This window comes from Syzygium oleosum, unplaced genomic scaffold (assembly GCF_021117445.2).
Source record: "Syzygium oleosum isolate NSW1041296 unplaced genomic scaffold, Sole_v2.1 Sole_v2.25, whole genome shotgun sequence".
NCBI classification, from domain to species: domain Eukaryota; kingdom Viridiplantae; phylum Streptophyta; class Magnoliopsida; order Myrtales; family Myrtaceae; genus Syzygium; species Syzygium oleosum.
The window spans coordinates 4,754,984-4,781,271 of NW_026607509.1; the positions used below are offsets into that span (position 1 = coordinate 4,754,984).

Here is a 26,288-nt window from a genome sequence, read left to right on the forward strand (position 1 = left end):
CTATTTCTATGACTCTCTCTCTCCTTCACTTGATCTCTGACTTGCTCACTCCATGCTTTCACCTTAGTTTGTGTATGGGTTTTTCTAAATTTGGTTAAATATAAAAGTGTATTAGAAATATGAGTCAGGATCGGGTATGTGCCGTGAGATTTGTATTGCATGGAAATGGGTTAAAACCTGCTAAATGGGTCAATTTGAGTCGAACCAAATACAACCCGACTCAAACCTAATCCGATCCACACGTTTAACAGGTTTACTAAGGTGCCCCTCACTTAAAAAAGTTGCCAGCTCCACTCGAGTCGAGAGGCCCAATCGGTGCATCTCCTACGAATGGGCCTGTGCCTCATCACGATGAGGCCCATCGCTTGTTGGGCCTCATCTTCAACCCAGAGCCAATCGAACCAATCCAAATCCAATGGAAAAGAGAAGAAAAAGGTTGCTGCGGGGGGAATCCAATTCCGGGGACCCTGCCCTACCCGACCGAGCTTTTAGATCCTCGAAGCTTTTTACTCGTGGAACCACCTGATTCGACGCTTCCTCCTCACTTCGAGATCGGCGAAGAAGCTTGACTCGCATTGACTTCAACAGCTCCGGCAGCGGCGACGAAGAAGAAGAAGAGAGCGACGACGGAGAGAGAGAGAGGAGGGAGAGAGAGAAAGGGGGAGGATGTCGAAGGTCCGGTGCCAGAGAATCGGCTGCGACGCCTTCTTCTCCGACGACGACAATCCAGAAGGTTCCTGCCGGTACCACGCCGCGGTAATGTTCGGATCGATTCCATTGCCCTTTTGCAGTATGCTTTTAGGTCCCCCTAGGTTTTGATTCTGATATCTTAGCTGAGGCTGACCGGCCGTGAGCGATCGGAGACGAGTGGCTGCATGTTTCCTCTCGCCTTGCTACGATTGCGACGTGTCAAGCGCGTGAAGTCGTGTCCTCCGGCGTGGCGCGGAAATCTTCGTCCCTGAATCGAAGAGATTCGGAATTGCGGTTTGCTGCGAACCGTGCATGGAAACGTGTTTTGCTCTGTTTTGGTGCTTTGAATTTGGGTTATTCATTGTAAAGGGAGCCAGCGTTGTTTCTCTGCTGATTAATCTTTGTTTCTTCGTGCATCGCCGCCGCTGGTTACTCGCGACGGCGTGTTCCCCTCGTCATCAGGGTGTAAGTTTTCTTTTTGTCTCTCGGCTGCTTTTCCTCTGTCTCTCTATTAGTCGCGGCGCAATCTCCTTTGTCGTCCTTTTGTGCCTCCGTTCTTCGTGGCCTTGACTTAGATCGAAATGCTAATGATCTCTGCAGCCTATATTTCATGATGGGATGAAAGAGTGGAGCTGTTGCAAGAAGAGAAGCCATGATTTCAGTGAGTTTCTGGGAATTCCTGGGTATGTACGTGTTTTTACTTGCCTAACTTCGTGAGGCCAATGACTTAGCATGAGCATGTCAACATGCTGTAGAAATGCAATTTAACTGGTATTGGGACTTGATAGGAATGGCGTTTGCCAGTCATCCTCTCGATGCCGAGAGTCTATCAACGTTTGATAGTGTAATTGGGTAATCAGATGTTGGAAAAAGTTCCTCGTGTCTTTAAGTGCGTGAGTACGCGTAAAATAGTCTAATGGGATAACACTTTCCTGTGGAACAAAAAAATCTCTTGGCTTGTTTATTTCGAGAATTAGGATACGTATTACGTATGGTATATTTGTTTATCCCTATAATGTTGGAAGCAAGTTGAAAGCAATATAAATTGGTTCCTTTTCAAGATTAGTTGAGAGCATGAACTAGAACACAATAATGTCTCTGCTGTTTTATGTTTTAAATAGCAAAGAAAGTCAAGCACCTCCAAGTCAGGTCTTTGCTTCCCACTTTATTTGATGTTGAGCAAAGAAATTTGTCACCATTGTGGAAAGAGTACTAATAGTACTGTGATTATTTTACTTGTCCAAGATGGTGTAATGCACATGAGTGAATTACAACATGCCCTCTCATGTTGGTCAATGCATATGCAATTGCTCGAACTCGGACATGCATTCAAAGTTGTTTCTGCCGAATGAAAAAAAGTGGCACTTGCTGAAGCCCGTCTTTATGGCATCAATAAATTTTTTGGACGTATATGTATAGTATTTTTTGGATGTATATGTAAAGTGTGTCCCTTTAGAGAAATGTGATAAATGTAGCGGTTCCATTTGGATGAGTGAACTTTACATAATCGTTTTACTTAGAAGGGTTCCTTGAGCTGGATGTTGACGCCGGGGCATTTTTTCATTGATTTTAGATGTAAGACAGGCAAACACACTACTGAAAAGCCATCAACGAAGGCAGTTAAAGCTGCTAGGACTCCAAGTCCTGCCATCATTGCTGCTCCTGAGACTAATGCATCATCAAAAGAGTCTTGCTCGAGATGTCGGCAGGGTTTCTTCTGTTCTGATCATGGTACCTAATTCATACAGGGTTCCTTCAATTTTAATTGATAATATTATTTTGTTTTTATTGCAGTACATTTTTCACATAGAATTCCCTTTAATTAAATCGATAATATGCAAGTTCTTATGGAATACAACTTCTTGTAGAAGTTGAACCTTTTCGTTTAGAATGCCAATATAGGTAGACCTTACTCCCCAAGATTTTGGATGGAAAATGATAGTTGTCTTGAATAAGTTTGCAGCCCTCAGAATCAGTTCTTTCATATTATGAACAATTTCTAATGCTGTGCCTTAAGCTAAGATTTGATTGTTAAGTATGATGAAATCATATGGTGGGCTATTTAAAGTGAATGATGCAGCTATCTCTTCTAAAGAATGTCCTTGTAATTATTGATCTCATCTTCTTTGGCCTTAGGTTAATATGAGCATCAATAGAGAGATTTCAGAGTGCCATCACTTGTGAGACACATTTATGTATAATATAGATGATTACCAATGAGCTTACCATTTAAAGTTCTGTTAGTGAGAAGCTATTTTAGCCCATGGTACTTTCAGCATTTCATGCATCGAACTAGTGATTTCATCTCAGGTTCGAGAACCGGAAAAACGAACATTAATGTGGCAAATGCAAATGCTGAACCTGTTGATGAAAGAAGTAAGGACGTCAAGATCTCTGCGGTTCCACAAAAGAAAATACTCGACATAAACCAGCCGCAGACCTGCAAAAATAAAGGATGTGGTCAAACTTTCAAAGAGAAGGATAATCATGAGACAGCCTGCTGTTACCATCCTGGACCTGCTGTTTTCCACGACCGGATGAGAGGGGTATGATCTCTTTCTTTAGTGAAAAACTTCTTACTCTACCTATTTATATAGATATTGCTTCTTGTGTCGAATCATATCTTTAACCATTTTTCCATGTTTGCGCCTCAGTGGAAATGCTGTGACGTTCACGCTAAGGAATTTGATGAGTTCATGACAATTCCACCATGTTCCAAGGGATGGCATAATGCAGATCCGGCATCATAGGGAGCACTAAGGTGTAGCAATGAGGTTTTGTGTGCATTGTATTGGGAGTTGATATTGGACTGGAGTTTATTATCCTTTACAGTGAAAATTCCGCTGATTTCCTTGATTGACATGGAATTGGCCATGTCAAGAAGATATCCTGCTTCTAAAATGTGATTAACTTAACTGTCCCCTAATTTTCAGTTAGAATTCCCTTTGATCATTGCTGTGTTGCGAAGCACTATTCTTAGGTTCGGGGAAATCTTCTCTCCAAGCAGTTTTCCCGGGAAAAGTGTTAGAAAAGTCCTAAACTTTTTGCATTAGTACCAATTTAGTCATAAACTTTTTTTTTGTGCCAATTCAATCCTAAACCTTTTGTCTTTGTGCCAATTTAGTCCTTCCGGCTAATTTTAGCCGGATTTTGCTGACGTGGACACCAGCTGGCCTACGTGGCATCGCTGGCGATGACGTGGACAACTTTTAATAATATTTTTTGATTTTTTAATTTCTTTTTTATTTTTATTTTTTTTGCTTACTTCTTCCTCCAGCCGGCGGCAGCGACTGGCTAGAGGCCTCTGGCAAGCCGTGCCGGCCACTGGTGAGCCCCGTCGGCCACTAGTAAGGCTCGCCAGTGGCTGGGCGAGGGTCTAGCCTCACCAGCCAGCGCGAGGCTTGCTGGAGGCCAGGGGGCCTCTGGCGAGCCCTGCCGGCCACTGGCAAGGCTCGCCCTCATCGGATTGGGCAATGCCCGGCAAGGTCGTCGTGGCTTGCTCAAGGGTCGACCTCGCCAGATTTGGCGAGGGGAGCCCTCGCCGAGGCTCACCTAGCCTGGCCTGGGCGAGCCCAGGCCACGCCGGGCCTCACCTCGCCTGGCCGGGCGATGGCGACCCTCGCCGAGTGAGGGCGTCACACGACAAAGGTCACCAACAAAGAAAGAAAAAAAAAAAAAAAAAGAAAGAAAATAGAAAAAATAATTATAAAATATTATGAAAAATTGTCCATGTCAGCGCAGGCAGTGCCACATAGGCCGATCGGTGTTCACGTCAGCAAAACTCGGCCAAAATTAGCCAGAAAGATTGAGAATTGGCATTAGTTCAAAAGGTTTAGGACTAAATTGACACCAAAAAAAGGTTTATAACTAAATTGGCACAAATGCAAAATGTTTAGGATTTTTCTGACACTTCTCTCCATTTTTCCTAATCATTCTGGTTTGGGAACTCCCAAAACGAAGAGTCTTTCATCGGTTCTTGCTTGTCATGATGCAATTGAAAGTAATAATGAGGCATCGGTATGTTATCTTTACCCGAATTGACATGGTGATTGTTGCGGTGCTTCTTGGAGTAAGCATGTGGGAGTGGATTTTTATAACATTTTGATGGTGGTGATGGGAACTGAATTTACGACTGCGATTAATCTGAGCGTACAGCTCTGGAGCAAATGCTCATGCTCTATGCATTTTGCGTGAATAGATTAGTAGCTCATCTATATGGAGGATTCATTTAGTCTTTGAGCAGTAGGGCTTTTAGAGGACCCTTTTCAAACCAACAGGTCAGCTGCATTCTCAAGCAAACCGGAATTGATCATGTTCCACTACAGTTGTCTCATTAAGTACATGTTGCCATGTATCTCACTTGAGATCACACGATTCTAATGTTAAGAACCAGCTTTTCCCTACTTCTCTCTGATCAGATTCATTCGCGTAGTATGATTGATAACTGATAGGACCTTTTTCTAGGTCTGAAAACCGAACCTAATGATGAATAGGACTATAAAATATAGAGCCTTGCGAAAGAACAGAAGCACTGGCCGACAACAATTGTAGATAATGCTTACGAACTTTTTACTTGACCGTGGCGCTCTCTGGGATCATGCACATGGCAAATGTAATCATGTGGAATGGGCACTCTTCCCTGACCCTCGATAAAATAATACTTGGCCACTAGCAACTTGCCAAGCGATGTTCCCATGGACTCAAAAGCTTCCCATGGTGAAGCCCAATGCCCTAGTTCGTCCGGCCAGTGATTAAGCTGGCACTGTTCTCTTTGCCCCCTGGTGGGTATACGAATCAAAGCAAGAGCAACTGCTAATATCTAACCATTCAAAGACAATAATTGCTGTACTCATTTGAAATTATAGTCGATCGTACTTCAACAGAGACAAAACACCCACAATGGACCAAAAAAAATGACTCTTATCTACAAGATTTGACGGCACTGTCGTTTGGGGAACTAAGCTTCATTGGGCAAGCCATGCTCTGATTATATATTGATCCCTCAAAACCAGGTCACTTCTTTACACGGGTCCAATCGTATATCACCCACCACATACGTACAGATGATCAGGGCCGGAAACAAAACAGACCCCCGACGATCTGAACCTCAAAATGAAAGAAAGTAGAAACCAAGACAAACCCAGATCTCTGCGGCAAGTGGAGAGGGGGAGAAGGGATTCTTTTTGCAGCAGCGAGGGGAGGTGAGAATTTGAGAAAAGTTAAGGAGGGATTAAGAGAAAAACTAAGTGTATGCGACTGGAACATTGATCAGACCACCCAAGTTGGTGCACTCGAACAAGGCCTTAGCCGTCATCTCCCTCTCGAACCTCCATATGTAATTCAGCCCCACCAGCAGCTCCGTGATTGCCGCCTCCGTCTTCTCCGTGTTTGCAAAGTAGAGCGTCTGCAGCAGATACACGTTCGTCCTCTGCACCAAGTCGTTGTTCTGCTGCTCGATGCTCCTCTCGCTCTGCCACTTGATCATGTTGTGTGCCAATGGGGCTAACCACCCGAGGATCCTGGTCAGCGCGTCCCGCCACTCTGAGGCCAGCGCCGGATCTCCTGCGCGGCATATTCCGACGCCCCTCAGCCTCGCCCTCAGCGCCAACCTCACGCTGCTCGGCAGCATCGCGTAGAGGTCGTCCCTCGCGTCGGCACCGACCAGCTGCGGTGACTTGATCATCCTCTCCATCACAATGATCAGGTTCGCATAGTGAAGCGCGAGCGCCGCAGCTCCCAGTGTCGTCCCAGGCGGCTTCAGGAGCTTGGAATTCGACTCGAAGAAGGCATTGGCCGAAGAATCGTCAGTATCAGTTTTTAGGTGATCCTCTTGCTTGGTGCTTCTCAACGGTCCTGATATGCAGTGGTTAGGATTTTCGCTAGGATGGACTGCCGCCGAAGCCGACAAGCTGCGCGGTAGAGATGATGGATTGACAATGATGTAACGATTTCCGAGCCCGAAGACGAGCTTGATCCTGGCTAGGTTCGTGAATATACACGTCGCTAACGTCAGAGTCACCGAATCGAAGCTTCGGTTCCACAAAGATTTCTCTCTGAGGCACTTGATCTCCTGCTTCTGAAGCATTATCTTCTGTTGCAGTTCGATGATCTTCTGTTCTTTCACCGACAACGAAAGCGACAACAAAGACGAGTCGTGTTGCTGTTCGTGAAGCTGGAGAGATTTTCGCAAGCTGCTCTCTAGTATCGAGAGCTCCTCCATCTCTCGGTGCAACGTCGTGGTCGCGGTGACGTACCGATCCATCTTCTTCATCAAAATCTCCATGTCCTTGTAGCTCAGGCTCCAATGGTTCGAGTCGCGTCCGGTGTTCGCGAACTCGCCAAGAAACCGTTCAAAGTCCCAGAGGTTTGAATCTTCGCAACGCTTGCCGAGGACGCCGACGGCTCTTGCCACATGCCGGAGGCTCTCGACCATCTCTGCGCAGGCGAGGCCCAGGAGGAAGGCCTCGTCGTTGGAGACAATCTTGCGGACACCTTCAAGAGAGACAGACTCGTTGCAGAGGCGGACAACGTTCTTGTCCGAGAGGGACTGCCACAGGTGGAGGAGCTTCGACATGAGCCCGGCGATCTCGAAGGCCAAGACGCCGACGCTTCGCTTCTTGTTGCCGGCCAGCTTCGGGTGTGGCGCGCCAGACTTGACGGCGTCCAAGCCATGGGATATGGCGGTTTTCACCTTGATCACCCATGTTTCCAGAGCCATGTATGTATGATATGTAAGTACTTGCGTGACTCAAGTTATTATGATAAGAAGAAGAAGAAGAAGAAGAAGAAGAAGATAAGGAAGAGGATAATGGAGGGGGGTTGAAGTTGAGAGAAAGGCAGGTGCGACGCTCGTGGGATGTTTCAGCTTGATGAGACTTTGCGAGCTTCCCTTTTTTTAACATCCATTCCTCATTTTAAATTCTCTCAGAGAGAGAGAGAGAGAGAGAGATGTTACCCTAGATCAAGAAGCGACGCCATGTTTCATGAAACGACAACTCCTAACACACGATTCAAACGATAATCACAAACATAATACATTAACCAAGAATATCTATACATGTATTCTGCTGTCATTTCAGAAACTACTATTACTGGTTGCCAACCAGTGGTTGGCATTGTCACAAGTCCTGTCAGACCATTACACACAATTTCAGTATTCTGAGGAAAACAATCTTCTGATTATTAGATTATCAGATTGGCTTAGATTTCCATACTTGAAGTCTCTATATGATCAGTGCTTGGAATGCCTAGACTCTAATTTTATACTTTTTTTTAAAATTTGAAATGGTGCTTTGATTTCTTTAATAATAAAGGTTCGAGGAATCAAAGCGGCAGGGCACTTATGTTATAGGGTGCAAAGAAGCACTTTTAATCTTTAGATGCTGTTCTTTTCTAAAATGAGGCAGAGGGCCATGCCATTATCGTCCTCTTCCTTTTGATCTTTCGTAATGCCCTTTATGTTTTCTTTATTCGTTTGTGGTCACTAATATGTCATAATGACTCTAGGAGAAAGAACAGGAAAGGAAATTAGATCGCGCACTTCTTTTTTTTTCTTTCTAATCAAATTTGAGACTCTATCTTAAATACAGATGAATGGCCCCCCCTTAGTATTGTGTGGAATGATAGGGTGGACCGTGCATGAAACTCTTAGATTCTTATACAGTTCAAACAGTTTGATACTTTCACTTTATGAGGTCGAGCGCAAAGAACTAAAGAAAGGAAAACGAAAATTCAGAAACATTTGATTATATCAAAAGGAGAACGGCTATGCGGGGCTGATCCATTTAAGTGGTTCTCATGAAACGGGTGTAGCGATTAATCTAATCGAAAAGGGTTTATTGCGCACGGTCAAGGAACGCTTGATCGAGAGTTTGAGATTCTTACATTTTGAGGCTTGATGTTAAGAGATAACAGTCCCAATTGTGGCGCATATTTTCTTGTTCTAGCTAGTAAATGCTGACCGCGCAAGCAAAGAGAAATGAAATGATCTTCTTTGTCCTAAATAATTTTGGGATGTTATCTTGGAATCCATGATTATGACCCTGAGTGTACGAAAGATGGTAGGGTTTCGGCAGATGACAACCCACTAAGGACAATGAAGCCCTTACACACAAATCACGTTCGATTGGGAATCTATCACTTTCGATTTGATTACACAGACTATCCAATTTCCACTACTTCTAAGACCATATAATTTCGCTTGTGGACTAGATTGAACAACGAGTAAAAGTAAAAGTTCAAGACGGATGGTGTCATTACCCCTTTCGTTTATAACATCGTACATCTTTAAACTCTGGGTCATTTCTCATAATCATCTATATCTTTTCTTATTCTTCACAAAATTCACTCTCCCTCAAGCAAAACGCCCAAACAAAAGTTTACATCTTACCGTACTGTTTTTGACGTAGAATGTTGTGACATGTTTTTAATATAGTTTCGACTCATATTCAAGGATGACCTGGCTTAAGGTGATTGAATTTTAGACACAAATAGTGACACTAAATAGAGTTTAAAGAGGGGTTATTTACATGTATCCGGATGCATGCATCTCAATACAATTGGACCATTCAATTATTCGAGGTTTACCCGCATTACACATGAGACTACTTAATTCGGCGGTTCAGATGGATCGACACTGCATACACCCAATTTAAGATTACTTCAAAGCTAGATCATAGCCACGCGAAATACGTTAGAATGAGAAATCTCTTGCCATCGCCACCTTATGTCCTATTCTTGATAACAACCACGGAGGACATGAATGGAGGGCAGTGTCTAGGGTTCGAGGGAACAGTGCCTCATAAAGTTGACAAGAACCGTGTTCTGCAGATTATGTTATTGTGCTGAAAATGATCTACCCACTACAACCAAGAAGAAGAAGAAGAAGAAGAAGAAAAAGAAGAGATGAAAAGAGAACCCCACTCACTCATTCACCTCACATGGACACTGGACATGGACAGTGGAAAGTGGCTTTGTTGGGTTTTCGATAGATTTGGGCGTCATCGAGTGTTCATGCAGCTGTGTGGGAGGGTGATAATCTTCTTTCGACGATTTGACTTTTCGATATTTGGTTAGTTTTTCTTTCGTTTTTCCCTTAATTTTTCTTGCTGAATTTTGCAGCTGCCCTTTCTTTTTAACCTCTAACCTTTGTTTTTCTTCGCCGACCAAATGACTCGGCAATCCGCAAGTGCCCTTGTCTACTTGTCCCAATATGAACAGGCAACCGGTGCTTCACTCCCTTGCCTTTTGACTATCTCTCTCTCTCTCTCTCACACACACACATTTTTTATTTGTGTTTGACTGTACTGATGTGATGCAGTTTGCAACTACACCATTCAACTTTGCTTTCCCTTTCAGATTTCTTTCATGGCCAACGTAGAGAGCTTATACGTGCACGGTACAATCATATTATAGCAAATGTCCGGCGAAAATATTGCGAAAGATGAACGATGACTTGTGCCGATTCGGATGTCAACCTTTGGAGATGTTACATCAGGTTTTTTCCCCGGAGGTTAGCGGAAAGCTTAGAGTGTATCGGTTGTGAAGGTGACCGAAATAAAATTAGCGATCCGATTACAATTGTATCGAAATATAACGATCATTACGGGAATTTATTCCTCTCTTTCACTCCCATATTTGTTCTTTTTCTTTTGTTTTGATACTCTAGCTTTGCTGACCAAGAACTAAGATCAAATCTGAAGTGATGTACCCTGGTGTGAATCCATATAACATAGAAAAAAGGGTGAAAAGATCGGATGATAGACATGGAGGAGAACCCGCAGGCACCGGGATTTGCAGCCACTTGAGCCAGAAGAGCAATCAAACACCGCAATGCTGGTTTCGATGAATCAACAGACCTTGAAACAAATTGTTGGGAACAGAAGCCGGACCACGTCCCTGTTGCCGACCGAGCAGACACCCGCCGATCGCGCGTGCCCACTTGTTGTGTCGCAATTGGCCGAGATCGTGCCAACCAGGGAGGGGTCTAGATCTGAACGGCGATGCGATGCCGCAGTTCCAACTTCCCATCGGTAGCTTCGCATGCACAGCAATGTTTGACCGCAAGATTATTGCCACATAAAGAAACTATGCTTGGATTGACATGTACGATACAAGAAAAAAGAAAAGAAGAGAATCGTAGAAGATGGTACGTCTTTTAGTATAAAATGCAATGAACCCACTTCTCAAATGCCGTGATCTAAGAAGATTTTGATTCACTCCAGTTCATTATATTCATAAACTATATGTTTGTTAAATCTTCCCTTAAGACGAGAATTGGAGAACTCGTGCACACCCTTAACTTACACACTAAACATATCATTATCCCCCCCTAGAAAATACCCAAATTCCACGTGTCCATCCCCGGGGGGGCCACCATGGACTACACGTGTACATAGGGTTTTTTGTTTTCAGGGTCGATTCCAAATTCAACACGCCCGCACAGTTTTGTACGCCACATCCTGTTGTTGCTTCTGTAACAATCTCCATGTGAACTCTGCTCGCTTGCGGACATTGACCACTATGCAATTTGCATCATCTGGTGGAGAGTGGAAAGATGCGTACGCACCAACCTCTGAGAGAACGTGGGACAGTGGCTTCCATTGCCATCTTTTGACTTGGGAACAGATCTCTAGCTACGCTCGAATCCGGGATCCAAGGTCACCCCGGGCGACCCGAGCCGAAGTTGGCCGATACCCACCTAGCCGGGTTAGCCAGCTTCTCCATGAACAAGTACGGCAATCTCATATTTGGGTCCATTCAACTTATCTCGATTGCTTCTCTACGGTGCTCGTCTTGATCGTACATGATATAATCTTGATGAGTCGAAATTCCTTTTAGCATAAGCACGCCCGTTGAATTTTCGCATCGCGTCATACTCAGATTCACGGTGGAGGTCATTGTCATAAAAGTTGGACTATATCCATGAATGAAGATACTCGAGGGCAATGTAAAGGAAACGTGAGGCTCTCTTTCAACGTCAAAGCGCTCTCGATTGCCATGCCTTATCGAGGTCATACGTATGCAGCTGCTCTGGATCCCACTATCACGAGTGCTTCTTTTCCGAAATTTCCAAAGACTCCCCCAATTCGATTGTGGTTGCGCTTTGCAATGTGGAAAGAACTAGTGGGGAAGGAAAAAAAAAAAAAACTTAGTGCGGGGACGATATTGCGCACGAGAGCAGACACCTCATGGCCTCGCATTCATCGAATTAGAGGGGCTCGTGTTCCGCTTTAGCTTGACAGAGCCTTCAGGAAAAGAAATGGTCCCGATTTTAGCAGCTTCCATACATTCATCGTCTCTCAGCTACATTGACAGACCATGTGCACGTGCGTCATCATTATCGTACGTCCGTGGTAGACCAAATTATGTTAATCATCTCGCACGTGCTTGAGGCCCCCCCTCCAGCACACATGCCCGACATCCCAACTAAGATCAGACACAAACTGGCCTGGGGGTAGTAATTGCTCGTTAGATGTCACATGATTAACGGGAATTTCTCCTTTGGAAAAAGAAGGGGAAAAAAAGGAAAGGAAAGCGGTGCTCATGCCTTAGCCCACGCACATCCAAAGGGGTAAATTTGAGCTGTTTCTGGTCAGATCACTTTGGAAAAAGTTGGCCAGAGGTGTCATAATTTCGGAGATGGAGGCCACACACTGGACTGAACAGGGAATGTTCCACTCTTGTGTGTAGATTCTCGGTACAAGGCAGGTTTAATGATTTGGTTGCATGAAAAAGAGAGCTGGTGATATCATGCGAGATTCGGGGGGGCGGGGGGAGTGCTTGAATGTTCCAAAGGAAAAGGGTCTGTGTATTTGAAATTTTGAGCCTCTGAGAAATTCAGTTTCCGCTCTGAAATACTTCAAGGCGCAGCTTCGACCCTGAAGGGAGAAAAGGAAAAGGAAGCAGAGAAACTTTAAGACACTTGTCATTGATTAAGTTGGTGCAGTGATTCGAGGGCTTTAGGTGCCCTGTTTCTTTCGTGCATTACAGGGAGGTCCTCGCTTCCAGTGGACCGAAACCCCACTAATAACAGAAGAGGAATCCGAGTTGGAGCTCTTCCCCTCTAATCAGTCTTTTTAACTACGTGTCCAAAGAAGTGAGAATAACACAATCAATCTAATATTCAGTTAATCGCTTGTGATTGGGCCAATAATCTCCCCCGCTTTAATCGAGTTTCTCACTAGGGTGCCTAGTAAGCGTAAATGCAGTTTTGACTCGGAATGCAGTTCGTATACAATACTCGGCGCGATTGGCCGGAAAGGACTAATGACTACAAGAAGCCTCGAGGCAATCGCATTTTTTTTTCTAGAATTAGCTGAAAGAACATAACTAATTGAAAGTCCCCGTGTCACCTAATGTTCCACTGAGACGGGCTTGGAACAGGATAATCAGCTTCCTCGCTGTAATCAAGCATGAAGCACCCATACATCTTTTTCTAAGACCATGCTTCATGCCAATACCTGCACAATTTGGTCTTTCAGCAGCTAAAAACCATAGCCTCATAGACTGCACATTCTTTTCAGAAAATTCACCAGCATTTGCAATTACTCAATCCAAAAGCTGCACCAGAATGGTTCACAAAGACATAAAACATGCTTCTTAAATGTAATCCCCAATGCCACCCCCAACAACATTCAAGCAAGAGGGCTTAAAAAGAAAAGCAACCAAGTGTGATCCATTCATTTCTGTCCAGATTTTTTACGTGCTCCTAGCACTACTACACTGCGACAGGTCAAATTTTCGTCGGACAAGAAAGATATATGAAATTCATTTCCATTAACAAAAGGTTGTCCCCTTTTTCGCAAAAATGCTCTTGAGAAAAGCAGTTCTGCATCCCTACAAAGAGCCGTTGAGAATTGAACAGGAGACCCGCCAAGAGTGAGATGAGACATGTCTATTAAAAAAGCTTTGGCAGAATCATTTGAACTTCCAAGCATGCCTCAGTCATCTTAAACTTTCTGAACTTAGAAAGCTGACTCCCAGGGATCCCAAGGAAATAATCAAACAGCATCCCTCTTTACCATTTTGAGACTTACTTGTGGCTCAAAATCACATCCTTATCTATCTGCAAGGTACAAAAACAATCCTGTTGGTAATGAACATGATAATGAATGGACTATCAGTCATCAACATGTCTCACTTACAGATTTGGCAAGTTCCTCCGCTTTCTCATCAGTAAAACCCAAGGACAATAGGATCTTGTGACCTGCTGATTCCTTTTCAGACCAAATCCCAAGAAGCAGATGCGTTGTGGTTATTTCTCCAATTTCGCCTGAATTTTCCACAGCACTCAATAAGTACAGCCGGATAAAAACATTTCTTTGCGACAAAGTAGACACGCGAAACCTATTAGAAGAAGCTAAATTATCTAGTAAAACCACATCCGTTCAAGCAGAAAACTGAGTAGAATTATTGACAGCAAGGGTAGTCATGACAGATCGGACAAGCTGAACACCAGAACCCCACTTAGCAGAAGAAGGCTCTCTATTGTTCCATAAATGCTTTGGGGATAAGGATATAGGAGTTGAAATGAGCGGGAGTTTGTCTTCTAAATAGGGAGGATTAGAATCAAATCAACTGGAGTACGGACGCTGGTTTGATTTTGCAAGCGTGAATGCCTCAGGGTTTTGGTTTCTCAATCTAGCTCTTTATGGATCAGTACATAGCTTTGGTTATTGGCATAAGATCTTCAAGTTGGTTTGAATTTCGATGGACTACACTTGGATGGAAGAGAGAACATCGAGCTTAGAGGCAAAGGAGGACTATCAAATGTATCATGGGAAATGAAAAGAAGAACATCCCAATTATCTGGTACTGTTGATCAAATCACTGCTCTGACTTTCCATAATGCCTCTCTTGACAAGCTAAAACTCCACACGATTTGTATGATGAAAATATGCATCCAAATAATCTCAAGCAAAGATGCAGTCGCCTGATAGCAGCAACTAACGGATGATTTTTGATTGCTTCAACATGGAATACACCCAGTTGGGCAAATGCTTGATATGCATATGTGCTTCTTACAGCTTAAATTTTTAGAAGACAAGAACGCTCAATGGGGTATAAAAGCTTTGTCTCAAGATTCCCAATATTGGCATTCCCTCTTTCTATATCTCACCGTTACTCCTTACTATCCTCCACATGTTGTGTGATGTGGTTATGTCAACATCCTATTCTTCACATGTAAGGCCTGGCTTCCAGGTGAGGGGAAGTGTTAAGATATATACTTGATATACATCCTGGGCACGTTTCATAAAAGATTAAACTTTTAGGTAAAATAGGTCTTCAATGCAAAAGAAAAAAGCTGGTAAAGTTAAACATAACCTATCGAAATCACAACATCCATAGATTCATAAGGAGAAAGTACAAGTTCCATAGCATGGCCAGCACCCAGAGGTAGGTTACCAGGAGATGGCTAACAGACACACTGACTGCCTCACTTAGAACTGAGAACTATAAATCTCCACCATGTCTCCTACAATGGAAGCCGAGGAGCTATGCCCTCTTTACCCACCTAAGGGTTGCCATTGCTAAACTCCACCTCGAGGATTCAAATTGACCAAAGATCGTCCAACGGATAAAGCAGCCCATACCATTCTAATATAGCTACAAAAGGTGCATGAAATCGAAAATACCTGACTTTAGTTTTACATCAACAGCCCAATCAAGGGCTCGCTGCGCTTGCTCGGTCAATGGAGGATGCTCAGGGCTGAAAAAGTACATGTCAGATTTCCCTAGCAAGTTCACCGTTTCCTCTCGAACCTTGAAAAGCGTAATTCCATTAGCCCTCAAAAACTTTGCAGCTAGGCTAGTGCCTGAAGTAGGAATTTAATATTCTAGAGTTAGTCCCAAAGTTTCACCAAGGGAACTGCATATTTTAGAAGCATTTACAAGGCAGTGGGAAATATATGAAACTGAAGGGAACGCCCCCTTTTTTGTTATACAGTTTGAAGCAGCAAAGGAGCATGCTTGTACAAATGGCGACATCAATTTTCAGCAACAAGACTGGAAAAACCACGGTATATAGTATGACCAAATTTTTGTTGTGAAATTTGCCAACTTGCATGGCAAAAATGATTATATCACAAAAAAATAATGATAAATGGCATGATTTGATCAATTCAACCTAGGCCACAAGGAGAAATTGACACAATTCCACTATTAGCTAATGGATGGATTACAAAGTCCTAGCGTCTCATACTCGAACAAAGCCCAATAACACCCATCGATACTCATTTTTCAATAGCTCACTGTTTAATCTCTGTGCTCTCACAGAAATTCACCCAATCTCACAGAAAAACTCTCTATACAATCTTGTCAAATCCGAGCAGCCAACATGGGCACGGGTAGACTCCCCTTTCTTGCCTGCTTTATTATAATGGGGGGGGGGGGCGGGGGGCGGTGCGCAATTAACATCTTATGAACCTCCGATTTTGATGAACCAACAGCCAACCCTGAACACAAACATATTTCGAGCCTTCTTCTCCTCTTACCGAGCTTCCATGCACTTTGGTCAAATCAGTTTGTATTCAGGCTCAAAGTCAAGACGCTTACTTAAAATTTTTGTTTACTGCAAAACAAACCTATAGATCCCTCATGGATGAAACATATTATAATTCGTCAATCAAACCAGTTGTCGAGCACAACCTACACCTTTGTGCATGCATATAGATGATATCGCAATTTTGAAGTTTTGGTTCCGCCAACCCGAACTTCAATCAATCGTTCGTGGGTTGCTCAAAAGGATCAAGTTACAAATTCAAAGGTCCACAATTGCTCTTAGAAACCATTCAAAAGAAATACTGTAGCAAGCTTGAACACTAACCCTCGACCAAAATCCCCATGAGAAGAGCTTCAGTGCCGGTATTCGGATACTTGAGCTTCCTCGCCTCCAACTCCGCCATCGCAAACGACTTGATTGCTCTCGCCGACCATCTAAACATCATCACTCCATTCAAGAAACCCCGAAATTATAATCAACGATTGACAATCGCAAGTCAAAGACACACACAACACGCGCGCCGGCGCGCGCGCTCGGAAAGACTGTGAACTCACTTTGGGAGCTTGTCAGCGGATGCTCTCTCGGGTTTCCTGCGGAACCCAAAAGCCGATAAACAAACGCTCGATTCGAACCCAACAAAAACGTCTCCAATCGGAATTACTCGAAAGGTTGAAAATTTACCCGGTGGGGAGGCTCAGCAAGACCGTCGCCACGGCAGAATTGAACCTGCGAACGAGCCGTCTCGAGCGGAGGGGAACGGCGGAGAGCCTGCGCCCGTTGAACGAGCTCGCCAGGCAGCTGGGCCTCCGGCTCCACGCGAGCGAGACGGAGGAGTCGGGCGCGCTTCTAGGGATCGGCTGAGGATTCGAGGGCGAGATTGGGAGCGCGGACAGCGAGCGAGCGGCCATTGATCTTCTTCTTCTTCTTCTTCTTCTTCTTCTGATTCCTAGGACAATGCGAAGCGGAGACTGATGGCGAGTTTCGCTATCGCCGATGATGTTTTTGGCGGTCTGAGATAGCGGTGAGAACTGAGAAGAAGTAGGCTTTGGTTTGGCAAATGTTAGAAGAGCAGGGAGTTCTATCTTCCAGCTTCTTTACTACGGAGTCCGAGGTGTTCTCCACAACCAAAAGTCCACCGTCGAGGCGAGCCTTTGTCGTGCGAAAAATATTTTCTCTCATTTTTCGAAATTTGATTCGTCTAGAAAAATGAGTTAACGAAAAAATATTTTTCTACTTAACGAAAATTTATATTTTAATTCAAGAAAATAATTTTCTCTTTAAAAAATTTATAATCAATTTTCAAAATATCAGTAAGTATGAGCGATTGATCCGAAACTCTATGCTTGGGCACGGAAATCTCAACGTTGATTCTCAAGTCCCTTGCGTCTTGAACCAGGTCTTTGGTGCCCAAGCCTGCGACCTTGGTGGTGGAGCTTGGATCCTCAGCTCTCACACCCGAATCCATCGAGGTCAAGGCGGGGACCCTGGTGCCCGTACCTAGGCCCTCGATGCTCGCACTCGGGTCCATCGCACTCGTGCCCGAAACCCCAACACCCAGGTCTGGGCCCACAAAGGCCAAGTGCAGGATCTCGGTACCCGAGCTCGTATCGCCAATACTCGAGCCCGAGTCCACAAAGGCCATGCCCCGATCCACAAAGGTCATGTTCCCGTCCATCGAGGCCGGGCTCGAAATCCAGGTGCTTGTGCCTCGATCCTCGGCGCCCTGGTCAAGGTCCATCAAGGTCGGACCCATGACTCTAATGCCCTTACCAGTTTCTCGGTTGCTTATACGTAAGTTACTAACGCTCGAATAGTGTATGTTTATTTAGGAAAATCAAATCAAATTTTCCATATCAAACAAAAGAAAATATTTTCCAGTTCATTTTCAAATTTCAATCAAAACACCGAAAAAATTCACAAAAAACATTTTGCAGAGATGTCACATTGTCTAGGAAACGATCGAAGCTTTTGTTTCGCGGAAGATAGATAATTTTAAAAATATTTTTCAAGAACCAATCTCTTGTATCACTTACAAAAATAACTAGGATAAAAATACTTTCATCGTCGCGAAAATGTTGAGACATAAGTCATGTCAATAAACATTTTCTATTAACTAATTAATTCAAGCAACACAATAGATCATTTTTAGGCAAATGTTTTCAAATTATTCATTTTTCGTAAAGCAAACGCACCTACTGTAAAATATATGCAGTACCCTAAGGGTGCGTTTGGTAATCATTCTGTTCCCGGAAATAATTTCTGCTCAGAAATTATTTTTTTTATTCCATTATCGGAAACAATTTATAAGCATTTGAAGGCGTTTGATAACTGTCCAAAATTTCTCTTCTTGGAATAAAAAAAGAATAGAAATTCGTTTGGTAACTACACAAAATTTCTTTTTATTAATAATATTTTGAATTTTTTAGGGAAAATGACACAAACAGTCCCTACACTTTGACTCAATGTGCAATTTGGTCCCTAAACTTTTAATTTGTTCAATGTAGTCCCTGAACTTTAACCCAATGTTCAATATGATCCCTAAACTTTCAATTTGTTCAATGTGGTCCCTGAACTTTTGATACATGTTCAATATAGTCCCTAAACTTTATAAAAATGTTCAATGTAGTCCTTCCATTAATTCAAGTTCAGGGACTATATTGTATATTTTCATATAGTTCGGGGACTAAATTGAACATTTACTAAAAGTTCAAGGACCAAGTTGAACAAATTGAAAGTTCAGGGACCACATTGAACATTGGGTTAAAGTTTAGGACTACATTGAACAAATTAAAAGCTCAGGGACCGAATTACACATTGAGCCAAAGTTCAGGGACTGTTTGTATTATTATCCCAATTTTTTAATATTTCTTTCTATTTTTTTTCCTTTTTTTTTCTTTTCTTTTGTTGTTGTTCTTCTTCTCCTTCCTTGGCCCATGGCTAGGTCGCCAGCGCCAGCGCTAGCGATTAGCCACAGGCTAGGGTCGACGAGCCGTGAGGGTGCTCGCCGGCGAGGGCCTCAACACCCTCGCCGGCCCCGGTGGCTGGCAACCGGCCACAGGGCAAGAAAAATGAAGAAGACCGGCCACGAAGAAGAAGAAGAAAAAAAAATTTCTTTTCCATTTTTTATTCTTGTTCCAAGAATTAAGAATCAAATTTTTTTTTATTCTTGATTCTGTTCCAAAACTGATTCTGGGAACAAATTCGTGCCCGAGAATAAAAAATTTATCAAATGGATTTCCGGAAATAAAAGAACAAAATCAGTCTTTGGCAAGTTACCGAATACATCCTAAATCTGAACCGTCCAGATTCACGTGGAGTTTACTGTTTCTTACGGTTGGCAGAGTTGACACGGAGGCCCATATTTTCACCACGTACGGTGGGCCGTCGGCCCAGGCACGCGGTCCCTTCCTTTTGCTCCTGGACGATAGCGCTTATATACGCTCCATTCCACTCGCCTTCCACTGGAGCCTCGACCCTCCGTTAGCTAGCAGCTTCTCATTGGCCCCATCCTGGACACGCGAAAGGACAAATTCGCCCCCCCCCCTCCCCAAACAAACACCCCAAAAACGGTCACATTACAAACGAGTGGGAGAGACACTTGCCAAATTTTGAAATTTCAAAATCTGTTTCAACACTCGCAGCTCCCCTGCTCAACTTTGCAGTTTTGCTGCTCCTCCCCTCTCCTCAATCGCCATTAAAATACAAATCCCCCTCATCCGCTCCCAACGGTCATTTTTCTCCCCCCCCCCCCCTCCGGAAATCGCTTCGAGCAGTCGGCCGGTCGATTCCTCTCCGGAAAGCCGAGCTCGTTCGCCGGGACGATTCGAAGGAGCCGCGAGGTTCAGGTAATGTCTTCGGATATCACCACTCGCTTCGCCTTCGCCTTCTTGAGGCTCTGTTCGGTCGCGAGAGTAGAGAGGATGAAGCTGACTCGGAGATCGAGTGGGACGAAGTATTCGCCGTTAGGATTCGAATGAAACTCGTTCCGGTCCCGGTCGTAATTGCGTTCCGGATTCCGCTGGAGTCTGGATTCGGAGTTCTAAGTTCAGTCGATGGTTGTTTGCGTGGAAGGCGGATCTGCAGGAACTTAGATAATGGCGTGTCGCGTGAGATTGAGCTGGATAGAATGCTCGTGTTGGCTGTTTTCGTAGTTTTCGTACTTTGTCCAGCTTAGTGATTTCGAGAGATTTAGATGAAGAGCTGGACATTTTTGGTTTCTATCTTTTCGAATTGCGGTACCGGGGATGACGGCAATGATTGGCTGTTAGATGAATATATTAGCGCAATTTATCGGATAAAAAAGGGGGTCGAAAGGAACCGCCTAGCTTGTGCTCTTTGTCGGTAATCGCCGGAGCTTGATCTTCCTCCTTTTGGAGCAATATTACTAGATTAAGTAATAAAATCCGTATTTCCGCTTTTTTTTTTTTTCCTTTTATGATGTTCGTAATTCTGGCGGGCGAATGTGAATTGTCGATTTATAGATACAATGCCTGATTCGGTCCGAGCAGATCCAATCAAATAATCAGGATAGAGACAGAACCAAATGTGATGGAACGCGCGTCTTCATTTATATTTTCGGCAGCATCGAATGGAAGTACTAATGAAGGACTTCTGGATTAAGCTGAAAAATGGATAGTATTGAAAGCTTAGTGCTCAAACTTGTGTTGATGACGTCTACTTCTTGCTGGCTTTTTACCTATCATGATGTTATGTTCAGCTTCAAAGATTCCTGAGACAGCAACTGTGTGTGCAGTTCTTTGGCAATGTCTAACCTCCTAAATGACCCACTGTTCCAAAAGGAGACAACATGTGGAACACTTCTATACGAACTCCAGGTTTGTCAACAATGATGGTCTATTTTCATTCGCTATCTGAGTTCCGAAGATCAAATTGTGTCAAACCACATGCTAGTTCGATTTATTCACTCAACCCCAATGCACAGGTAATCTGGGATGAAATTGGAGAATCTGATGCTGATAGGGATAAAATGCTGCAAGAGCTTGAACAAGAATGTCTAGAAGTATACAGAAGAAAGGTCGACAAGTCAAACAAATCCAGAGCCCGACTAAGACAGGCAATTGCCGACTCTGAAGCAGAACTGGCAGCCATCTGTTCGGCATTGGGGGAGAGACCGTTACATACAAAGCAGGTGCATATCTAGAAATTGTTTACATAGTGTTGTCTCCTCGAGATATTAATTAAAGTGTCTGCATATGGCTAGTTTGTGGTGCTAGGAAGTGCACTCTCTGATGTATGCAAGCTCTTTTCTGTTGTATTGATTGATTTGACACATGTACCGTAGTTTGTCTAACAAGCCAGGGCGTTCAATCTTTCTGTCAGTGAATATATGCCTCTCATAAGTGAAACGCATTGCAAGGATCTGAAGAAAGTTGTAACAGCCTACCTTTTTGTTCATGCAGTTCAATCTCTGAGGCCTAAAACCATACCTTTACCCATACCCCACAGTCCTCCAAAAGTTTTCTTATTATAAGAACCCAACCCTGTGGCACACACCCCTCTCGCCTGTCTCTGCACACAAAACACATAGGAAAGGGATAAGCCAGAGAATTATGTGTTTGAGTAGAATCAGACTATTTGAGAAAATGAGACGACAGAATTTGTGCATGCTTGCGCTTGGATGGAACAACAGAATTCGGAATGTGAGAGTTAGAATAATGTCTGCTGACACGAAAATGATTGAAGAATTTGCAGCAATTACAAAATAATTATCGAGGTCAATTTGCTGATTGTTCCAGCAGAAAATATCTGTCACCCTTTTGATGATGTCTTCATCGGGTATAATCAGAAATTGACTGCAGCTTTTCTAAGATTTTCATCATCGCCAAGCTTTTATTGTGGAATAGAATTTGCTATTATACAAGAGAAATTTCAGTGGCATTCTTTTTCCATCAGCCTGACCAGAATGTTGGAAGCTTGAAAGAAGAATTCAAGAAAATTCTTCCACAATTAGAGGAGATGAGAAGAATGAAATGTGAAAGAAGAAATCAGTTTCTCGATGTTTTGGAGCAAATCCAGAGAACTAAGACTGAAATATGTGGATCCCTCGACCACACTCCTTCGAAAACAAGATTGGATGAGACAGACTTATCATCAAGGAAGCTTGAAGAACTCCATAGAGAGCTTTATGAACTTCAAAAAGAGAAGGTTCGCTGAGTTTATCTTGTCAGTCATTTTCTTAATACGGCGTGAATATACTCTAACTTTCCTCCTTTTCTCTTACGCAGACTGAGCGTTTGAGGCTGGTTCAAGATCATGTGTTTACAGTGAATGCTTTGTGTTTAGTGCTCGATCTGGATTGTAAGCAGATAGTTTCTGAGGTCCATGCCAGTTTAACTGACCCTGAAGGACCCAAGGATATAAGTGACAGTACAATTGAAAAGTTGGCTACAGCAATACACAAACTTCGAGAAATGAAGCTTCAGAGGATGCAGAGGGTAACTATTTATTTGAACTATTAATCTTGTTCATCCCTAGTTTTTGGCTTAAAGAATTTTTGACATTTGGGCAGCTTCAAGATCTTGCAACTACCATGCTGGAGTTATGGAATCTGATGGATACCCCAATTGAAGAGCAGCAGATGTTTCAGAACATTACCAGCAACATAGCTGCATCAGAACATGAAATAACTGAACCCAAAATGCTTTCTGAGGACATCATCAATTTTGTGAGTCACTTTTTTCTATAACATAATACTCCGAATCTTAGGCTTTGCCATTTGTTTAATGTTGCAAGTGGATCTGTTCCTGGATTAATAAGATATTGTGCAGGTTGCAGCAGAAGTAGCTCGTTTGGAGGAGTTTAAGTTGAGCAAAATGAAGGAGCTTGTTTTGAAGAAGAGATCAGAACTGGAGGAGATATGTAGGAAGACTCATTTAATCCCAGAAGCTGATACTGGGATGGAGTATGCTATTGAAGCTGTAGAGTCTGGTAATATGTCATTTTCTTGGATTTAATCCAGGTGCCTTCATTTTGCAATGGCTCATGGCTGTACATATAACATTTGGTGCAGGGGCTGTCGATGCTGGTTGCGTTCTTGAGCAGATTGAACTTCGAATTGCTGAAGTGAAGGAGGAAGCATTGAACCGTAAAGAATTGCTGGAAAAAGTTGAGAAATGGTTGGCTGCTTGTGATGAGGAGTGCTGGCTTGAAGAGTATAACAGGGTGAGGTGTCTTTGAATATCATTTAATTGATTCCTTCAGTTTTTTTGGTCAGTAATTGATTCCTTAAGATGCACTTTCCTAATTGTGACTGTTATTCGACATTCAGGATGAGAATAGGTATAATGCTGGAAGAGGAGCCCATCTTACTCTGAAGCGTGCTGAGAAAGCTCGTTCATTGGTTAACAAATTACCAGGTATCAAGTACAACAATGCTCTTGGCCTCCATCTTCTAGATGTAAATTATAGAGCGTCAAGGATTGACACGAGTCATACTGCATTCATTGCTTAACATATTTTATTCAAACTATCTTCATACTATGCCACTTCTATCATGGTGGAACAGCGATGGTAGAGACACTGATTTCAAAGACAGTGGCTTGGGAGAAGGAGAGTGGCATGGAGTTCTCATATGATGGTGTAAGGATTTCCACTTTAGGCCTTCAGGAATCTGGTCCCAACTACTATTCTCTTCAAACTTTTCTAGATTTTCTTACATCCTTGTTGTATGCTTCTACGCAGATTCGCCTCCTATCTATGCTGGAAGAATATACCATTTTGCGACAAGAGAGAGAGCAAGAACGACGTAGACTACGAGTATGAATTTGAACAATTCCATTGTATAATATAGATTAAGATTTAATCCGAGTCTTAATTGATTGTGGACTCATAAATGGGTTGTTTCAGGCTGAGTGTTCTTCTTGGTGTTTAATGTGATTGCAAATAATTTTTCATTTTTCAGGATCAAAAGAAACTTCAGGGTCAGCTGATTGCGGAACAAGAGGCACTTTATGGGTCAAAGCCAAGCCCCTCAAAGACTCAATTGGTCAAGAAAGCTCCTCGGATGTCGACTGGTGGTGCAAGCAGCAGAAGACTCTCACTTGGAGGAGCAACTATTCATACTCCCAAACCTGATCCATTGCATTCAATGAAAGCTACTCCTAATTCACGCCCACTTCGTAAGAGTGACCGTGTAAGCCAAGTCGACCAACTGAACCACTACAAGGACAATGGCCAAGCAGCATTATCAGCAAGTAAGTATCTTTCTACTGATACACTTGCTGATCAAATGAGATGATTATAATTCTGGAAGGGTAGCAAGTTAATTAATGTGAGTCTGCTGCAACTAGTGTGCTGCCTCCCTGACAATTAGATGAAGGTGACTTTTGAACAGAAAGATATGCAAACTTTGCGCTTTTTCGCAAGTGCATGCATTTGGAAAAATGTTTGCCTCTCGTTTCGTAGCCATCGAACTCAGTAGAATTCTTGCTTTCCGGAGAACTTATTTCTTGAAGAGAAATTTCCATGCTAATCTCATGAGATAAGAGAGCTAGGTAAACAAAGTCATTAACCAAATCAACTTACGCAAGGGTTATTCGTCTTGGAAAAGAAACGAGAGTGTCCGTCTTTTCTGCAAATTTCATCGTCTCCGCGTGATAACATTATTCAGTGCTTTTATATTTTTGTCAATTTTTGTATAGGTAGAAGAGGGTTGGATGTTGCTGGTCTCCCATTAAAAAAGCACTCACTTGATGCTGTAATGGCTAGTGAACCTGATTCACCAATGATAAGGAAACCCTTCTCTCCTGTGTCACCCGCAGTATCAACGAAGTTGAGCTTGGCAAACGTGATGGACAATGCAGCGGTGAGACAGGATGAACCATTGCAGAAAATCTTTTCTAGTAACAATAACGTGTTCAGTACCCCATTGAAGACAACTACCATGAACAATGACGAGAACCGGACTCCAAAAGTCATGGGAATTCCCGTTCCATCTACACCTTCCACAGTTTCAATCCCCATGCAAACAGCAGCTACACCAGCACTGGTGTCGCTGCCCTTGGGTGCAAACTTGGTCAAGGAGATCGCTGAAGAGATAGAGTACTCATTCGAGGAACGAAGAGCTGGGTTTGTGCTTCCTAGAGCGAATATGAAGCCAATGATCCAAGTCTGACCGAAAATACTTGGGGGTTTACTGTAATTAAGGTTGTTCTCTTGCTTTTGCGTTGAACTTGGTTTCTGTTTCTCATTCTTTGGTGTTTGGGATGTTCAGGTCAATTGTAATTGGCTGTACCGTCTGAAAGAAATTGATGTGCACCGAGCTTGTAATTCTTTTTGCATGGGAACTTTTTCGATTTCCATCAGCCTCTGCTATATGCATCGAAAAACTGCTCGATGCATCAAGTAATCGGAGCTCCTTTTTGAGATTAATGTTTATGAAAGTGCTCATATGTTCTTGTATGCCAAAACAAGGTTTTGGAGGGAATGGACTATCCGATCCTCCTTGGACATGAGCAAAGGCGCACTTACCCATCAAGCCATGAAAGTCCCTCGTTGAGAACTTTCACGTCACAAAAAGTGATTGTCATACAAAACTTTTGACACTTAAGTAATCTAAAAAAAAAACCTTTAGCACTTTAGTGTCTTTATGCTTAAAAATTGTAAATGTTAAAACGGATTATCTATGAAAAAAAATCCCGAATTGTATCTTCTTCGTTATCATATGAACTTGATACTTGCTATGTTACAAATTATATCTTGCCATGTTACAAATTAAGGATGACGAGGCGATTTCAATGACATTTTCGTACCTCTGTCCGCAAATTTGCAATAATCACTCCACAGGTTCACGGCAGTAGATTCTCAATTCGGAAACGGGGTACAATCAAAACCCTGACCATTCATATCTTTCAATTTAAGGGCCACTTCTTGCATTATCCAAATCATGATGGACCGGGCGAATATCGGCCGTCGATCATGCTGACCGATCATCCGGTCTCGTTGAAATCAACGGCTGTCTTTGACGCCATCCGTGCAGACGGGCTCCACCCAAGCACGTCCCCCACTCGTTCGCGGCTCTGAAACTGAGAATGGACAACAACAACAACAACAACCTGAGATATGATGCAGGCGCAGA

The 26,288-nt window shown here is 43.2% G+C and overlaps 4 protein-coding genes across 8 annotated transcripts; 2 read left to right on the forward strand and 2 right to left on the reverse strand.

Annotated features, from left to right (window-relative positions):
• The first annotated feature begins 508 nt into the window (after positions 1-508).
• Positions 509-3,642, forward strand: LOC115690976 (cysteine and histidine-rich domain-containing protein RAR1). 2 transcript variants are annotated; one of them, XM_056302838.1, is made up of 6 exons: positions 662-756; positions 834-1,155; positions 1,291-1,373; positions 2,264-2,421; positions 3,001-3,236; positions 3,345-3,642. In XM_056302838.1, exons 2-6 carry the CDS (start codon positions 1,003-1,005, stop codon positions 3,438-3,440), a joined length of 726 nt encoding a protein of 241 aa, XP_056158813.1. In that variant the 5' UTR covers positions 662-756; positions 834-1,002; the 3' UTR covers positions 3,441-3,642. The 2 variants fall into 2 exon arrangements, with proteins under 2 accessions (XP_056158814.1, XP_056158813.1); XM_056302839.1 differs by lacking the exon at positions 834-1,155 and having other exon boundaries at positions 509-756.
• A 1,996-nt stretch (positions 3,643-5,638) lies between these two features.
• On the reverse strand, positions 5,639-7,650 carry LOC115690973 (uncharacterized). The gene has a single exon (XM_030617493.2). The coding sequence runs from the start codon at positions 7,406-7,408 to the stop codon at positions 5,933-5,935; it is 1,476 nt and encodes a 491-aa protein (XP_030473353.1). The 5' UTR covers positions 7,409-7,650; the 3' UTR covers positions 5,639-5,932.
• A 5,615-nt stretch (positions 7,651-13,265) lies between these two features.
• On the reverse strand, positions 13,266-17,273 carry LOC115690970 (ATP-dependent Clp protease ATP-binding subunit CLPT1, chloroplastic). The gene is made up of 6 exons (XM_030617489.2): positions 16,874-17,273; positions 16,747-16,782; positions 16,517-16,626; positions 15,327-15,506; positions 13,836-13,963; positions 13,266-13,756 (listed from the first exon to the last, which is right to left on the reverse strand). Exons 1-6 carry the CDS (start codon positions 17,098-17,100, stop codon positions 13,724-13,726), a joined length of 714 nt encoding a protein of 237 aa, XP_030473349.2. The 5' UTR covers positions 17,101-17,273; the 3' UTR covers positions 13,266-13,723.
• A 2,514-nt stretch (positions 17,274-19,787) lies between these two features.
• Positions 19,788-25,510, forward strand: LOC115690923 (65-kDa microtubule-associated protein 3-like). 4 transcript variants are annotated; one of them, XM_056302684.1, is made up of 13 exons: positions 19,788-20,037; positions 20,910-21,027; positions 21,135-21,341; positions 22,106-22,357; positions 22,438-22,647; positions 22,722-22,877; positions 22,981-23,140; positions 23,223-23,374; positions 23,481-23,568; positions 23,718-23,791; positions 23,894-23,968; positions 24,114-24,405; positions 24,853-25,510. In XM_056302684.1, the coding sequence occupies exons 2-13, from the start codon at positions 20,956-20,958 to the stop codon at positions 25,323-25,325; spliced, it is 2,211 nt and encodes a 736-aa protein (XP_056158659.1). In that variant the 5' UTR covers positions 19,788-20,037; positions 20,910-20,955; the 3' UTR covers positions 25,326-25,510. The 4 variants fall into 4 exon arrangements, with proteins under 4 accessions (XP_056158659.1, XP_056158661.1, XP_030473282.2 ...); XM_056302686.1 differs by having other exon boundaries at positions 24,973-25,510; XM_030617422.2 differs by having other exon boundaries at positions 20,946-21,027.
• Positions 25,511-26,288: the final 778 nt, after the last annotated feature.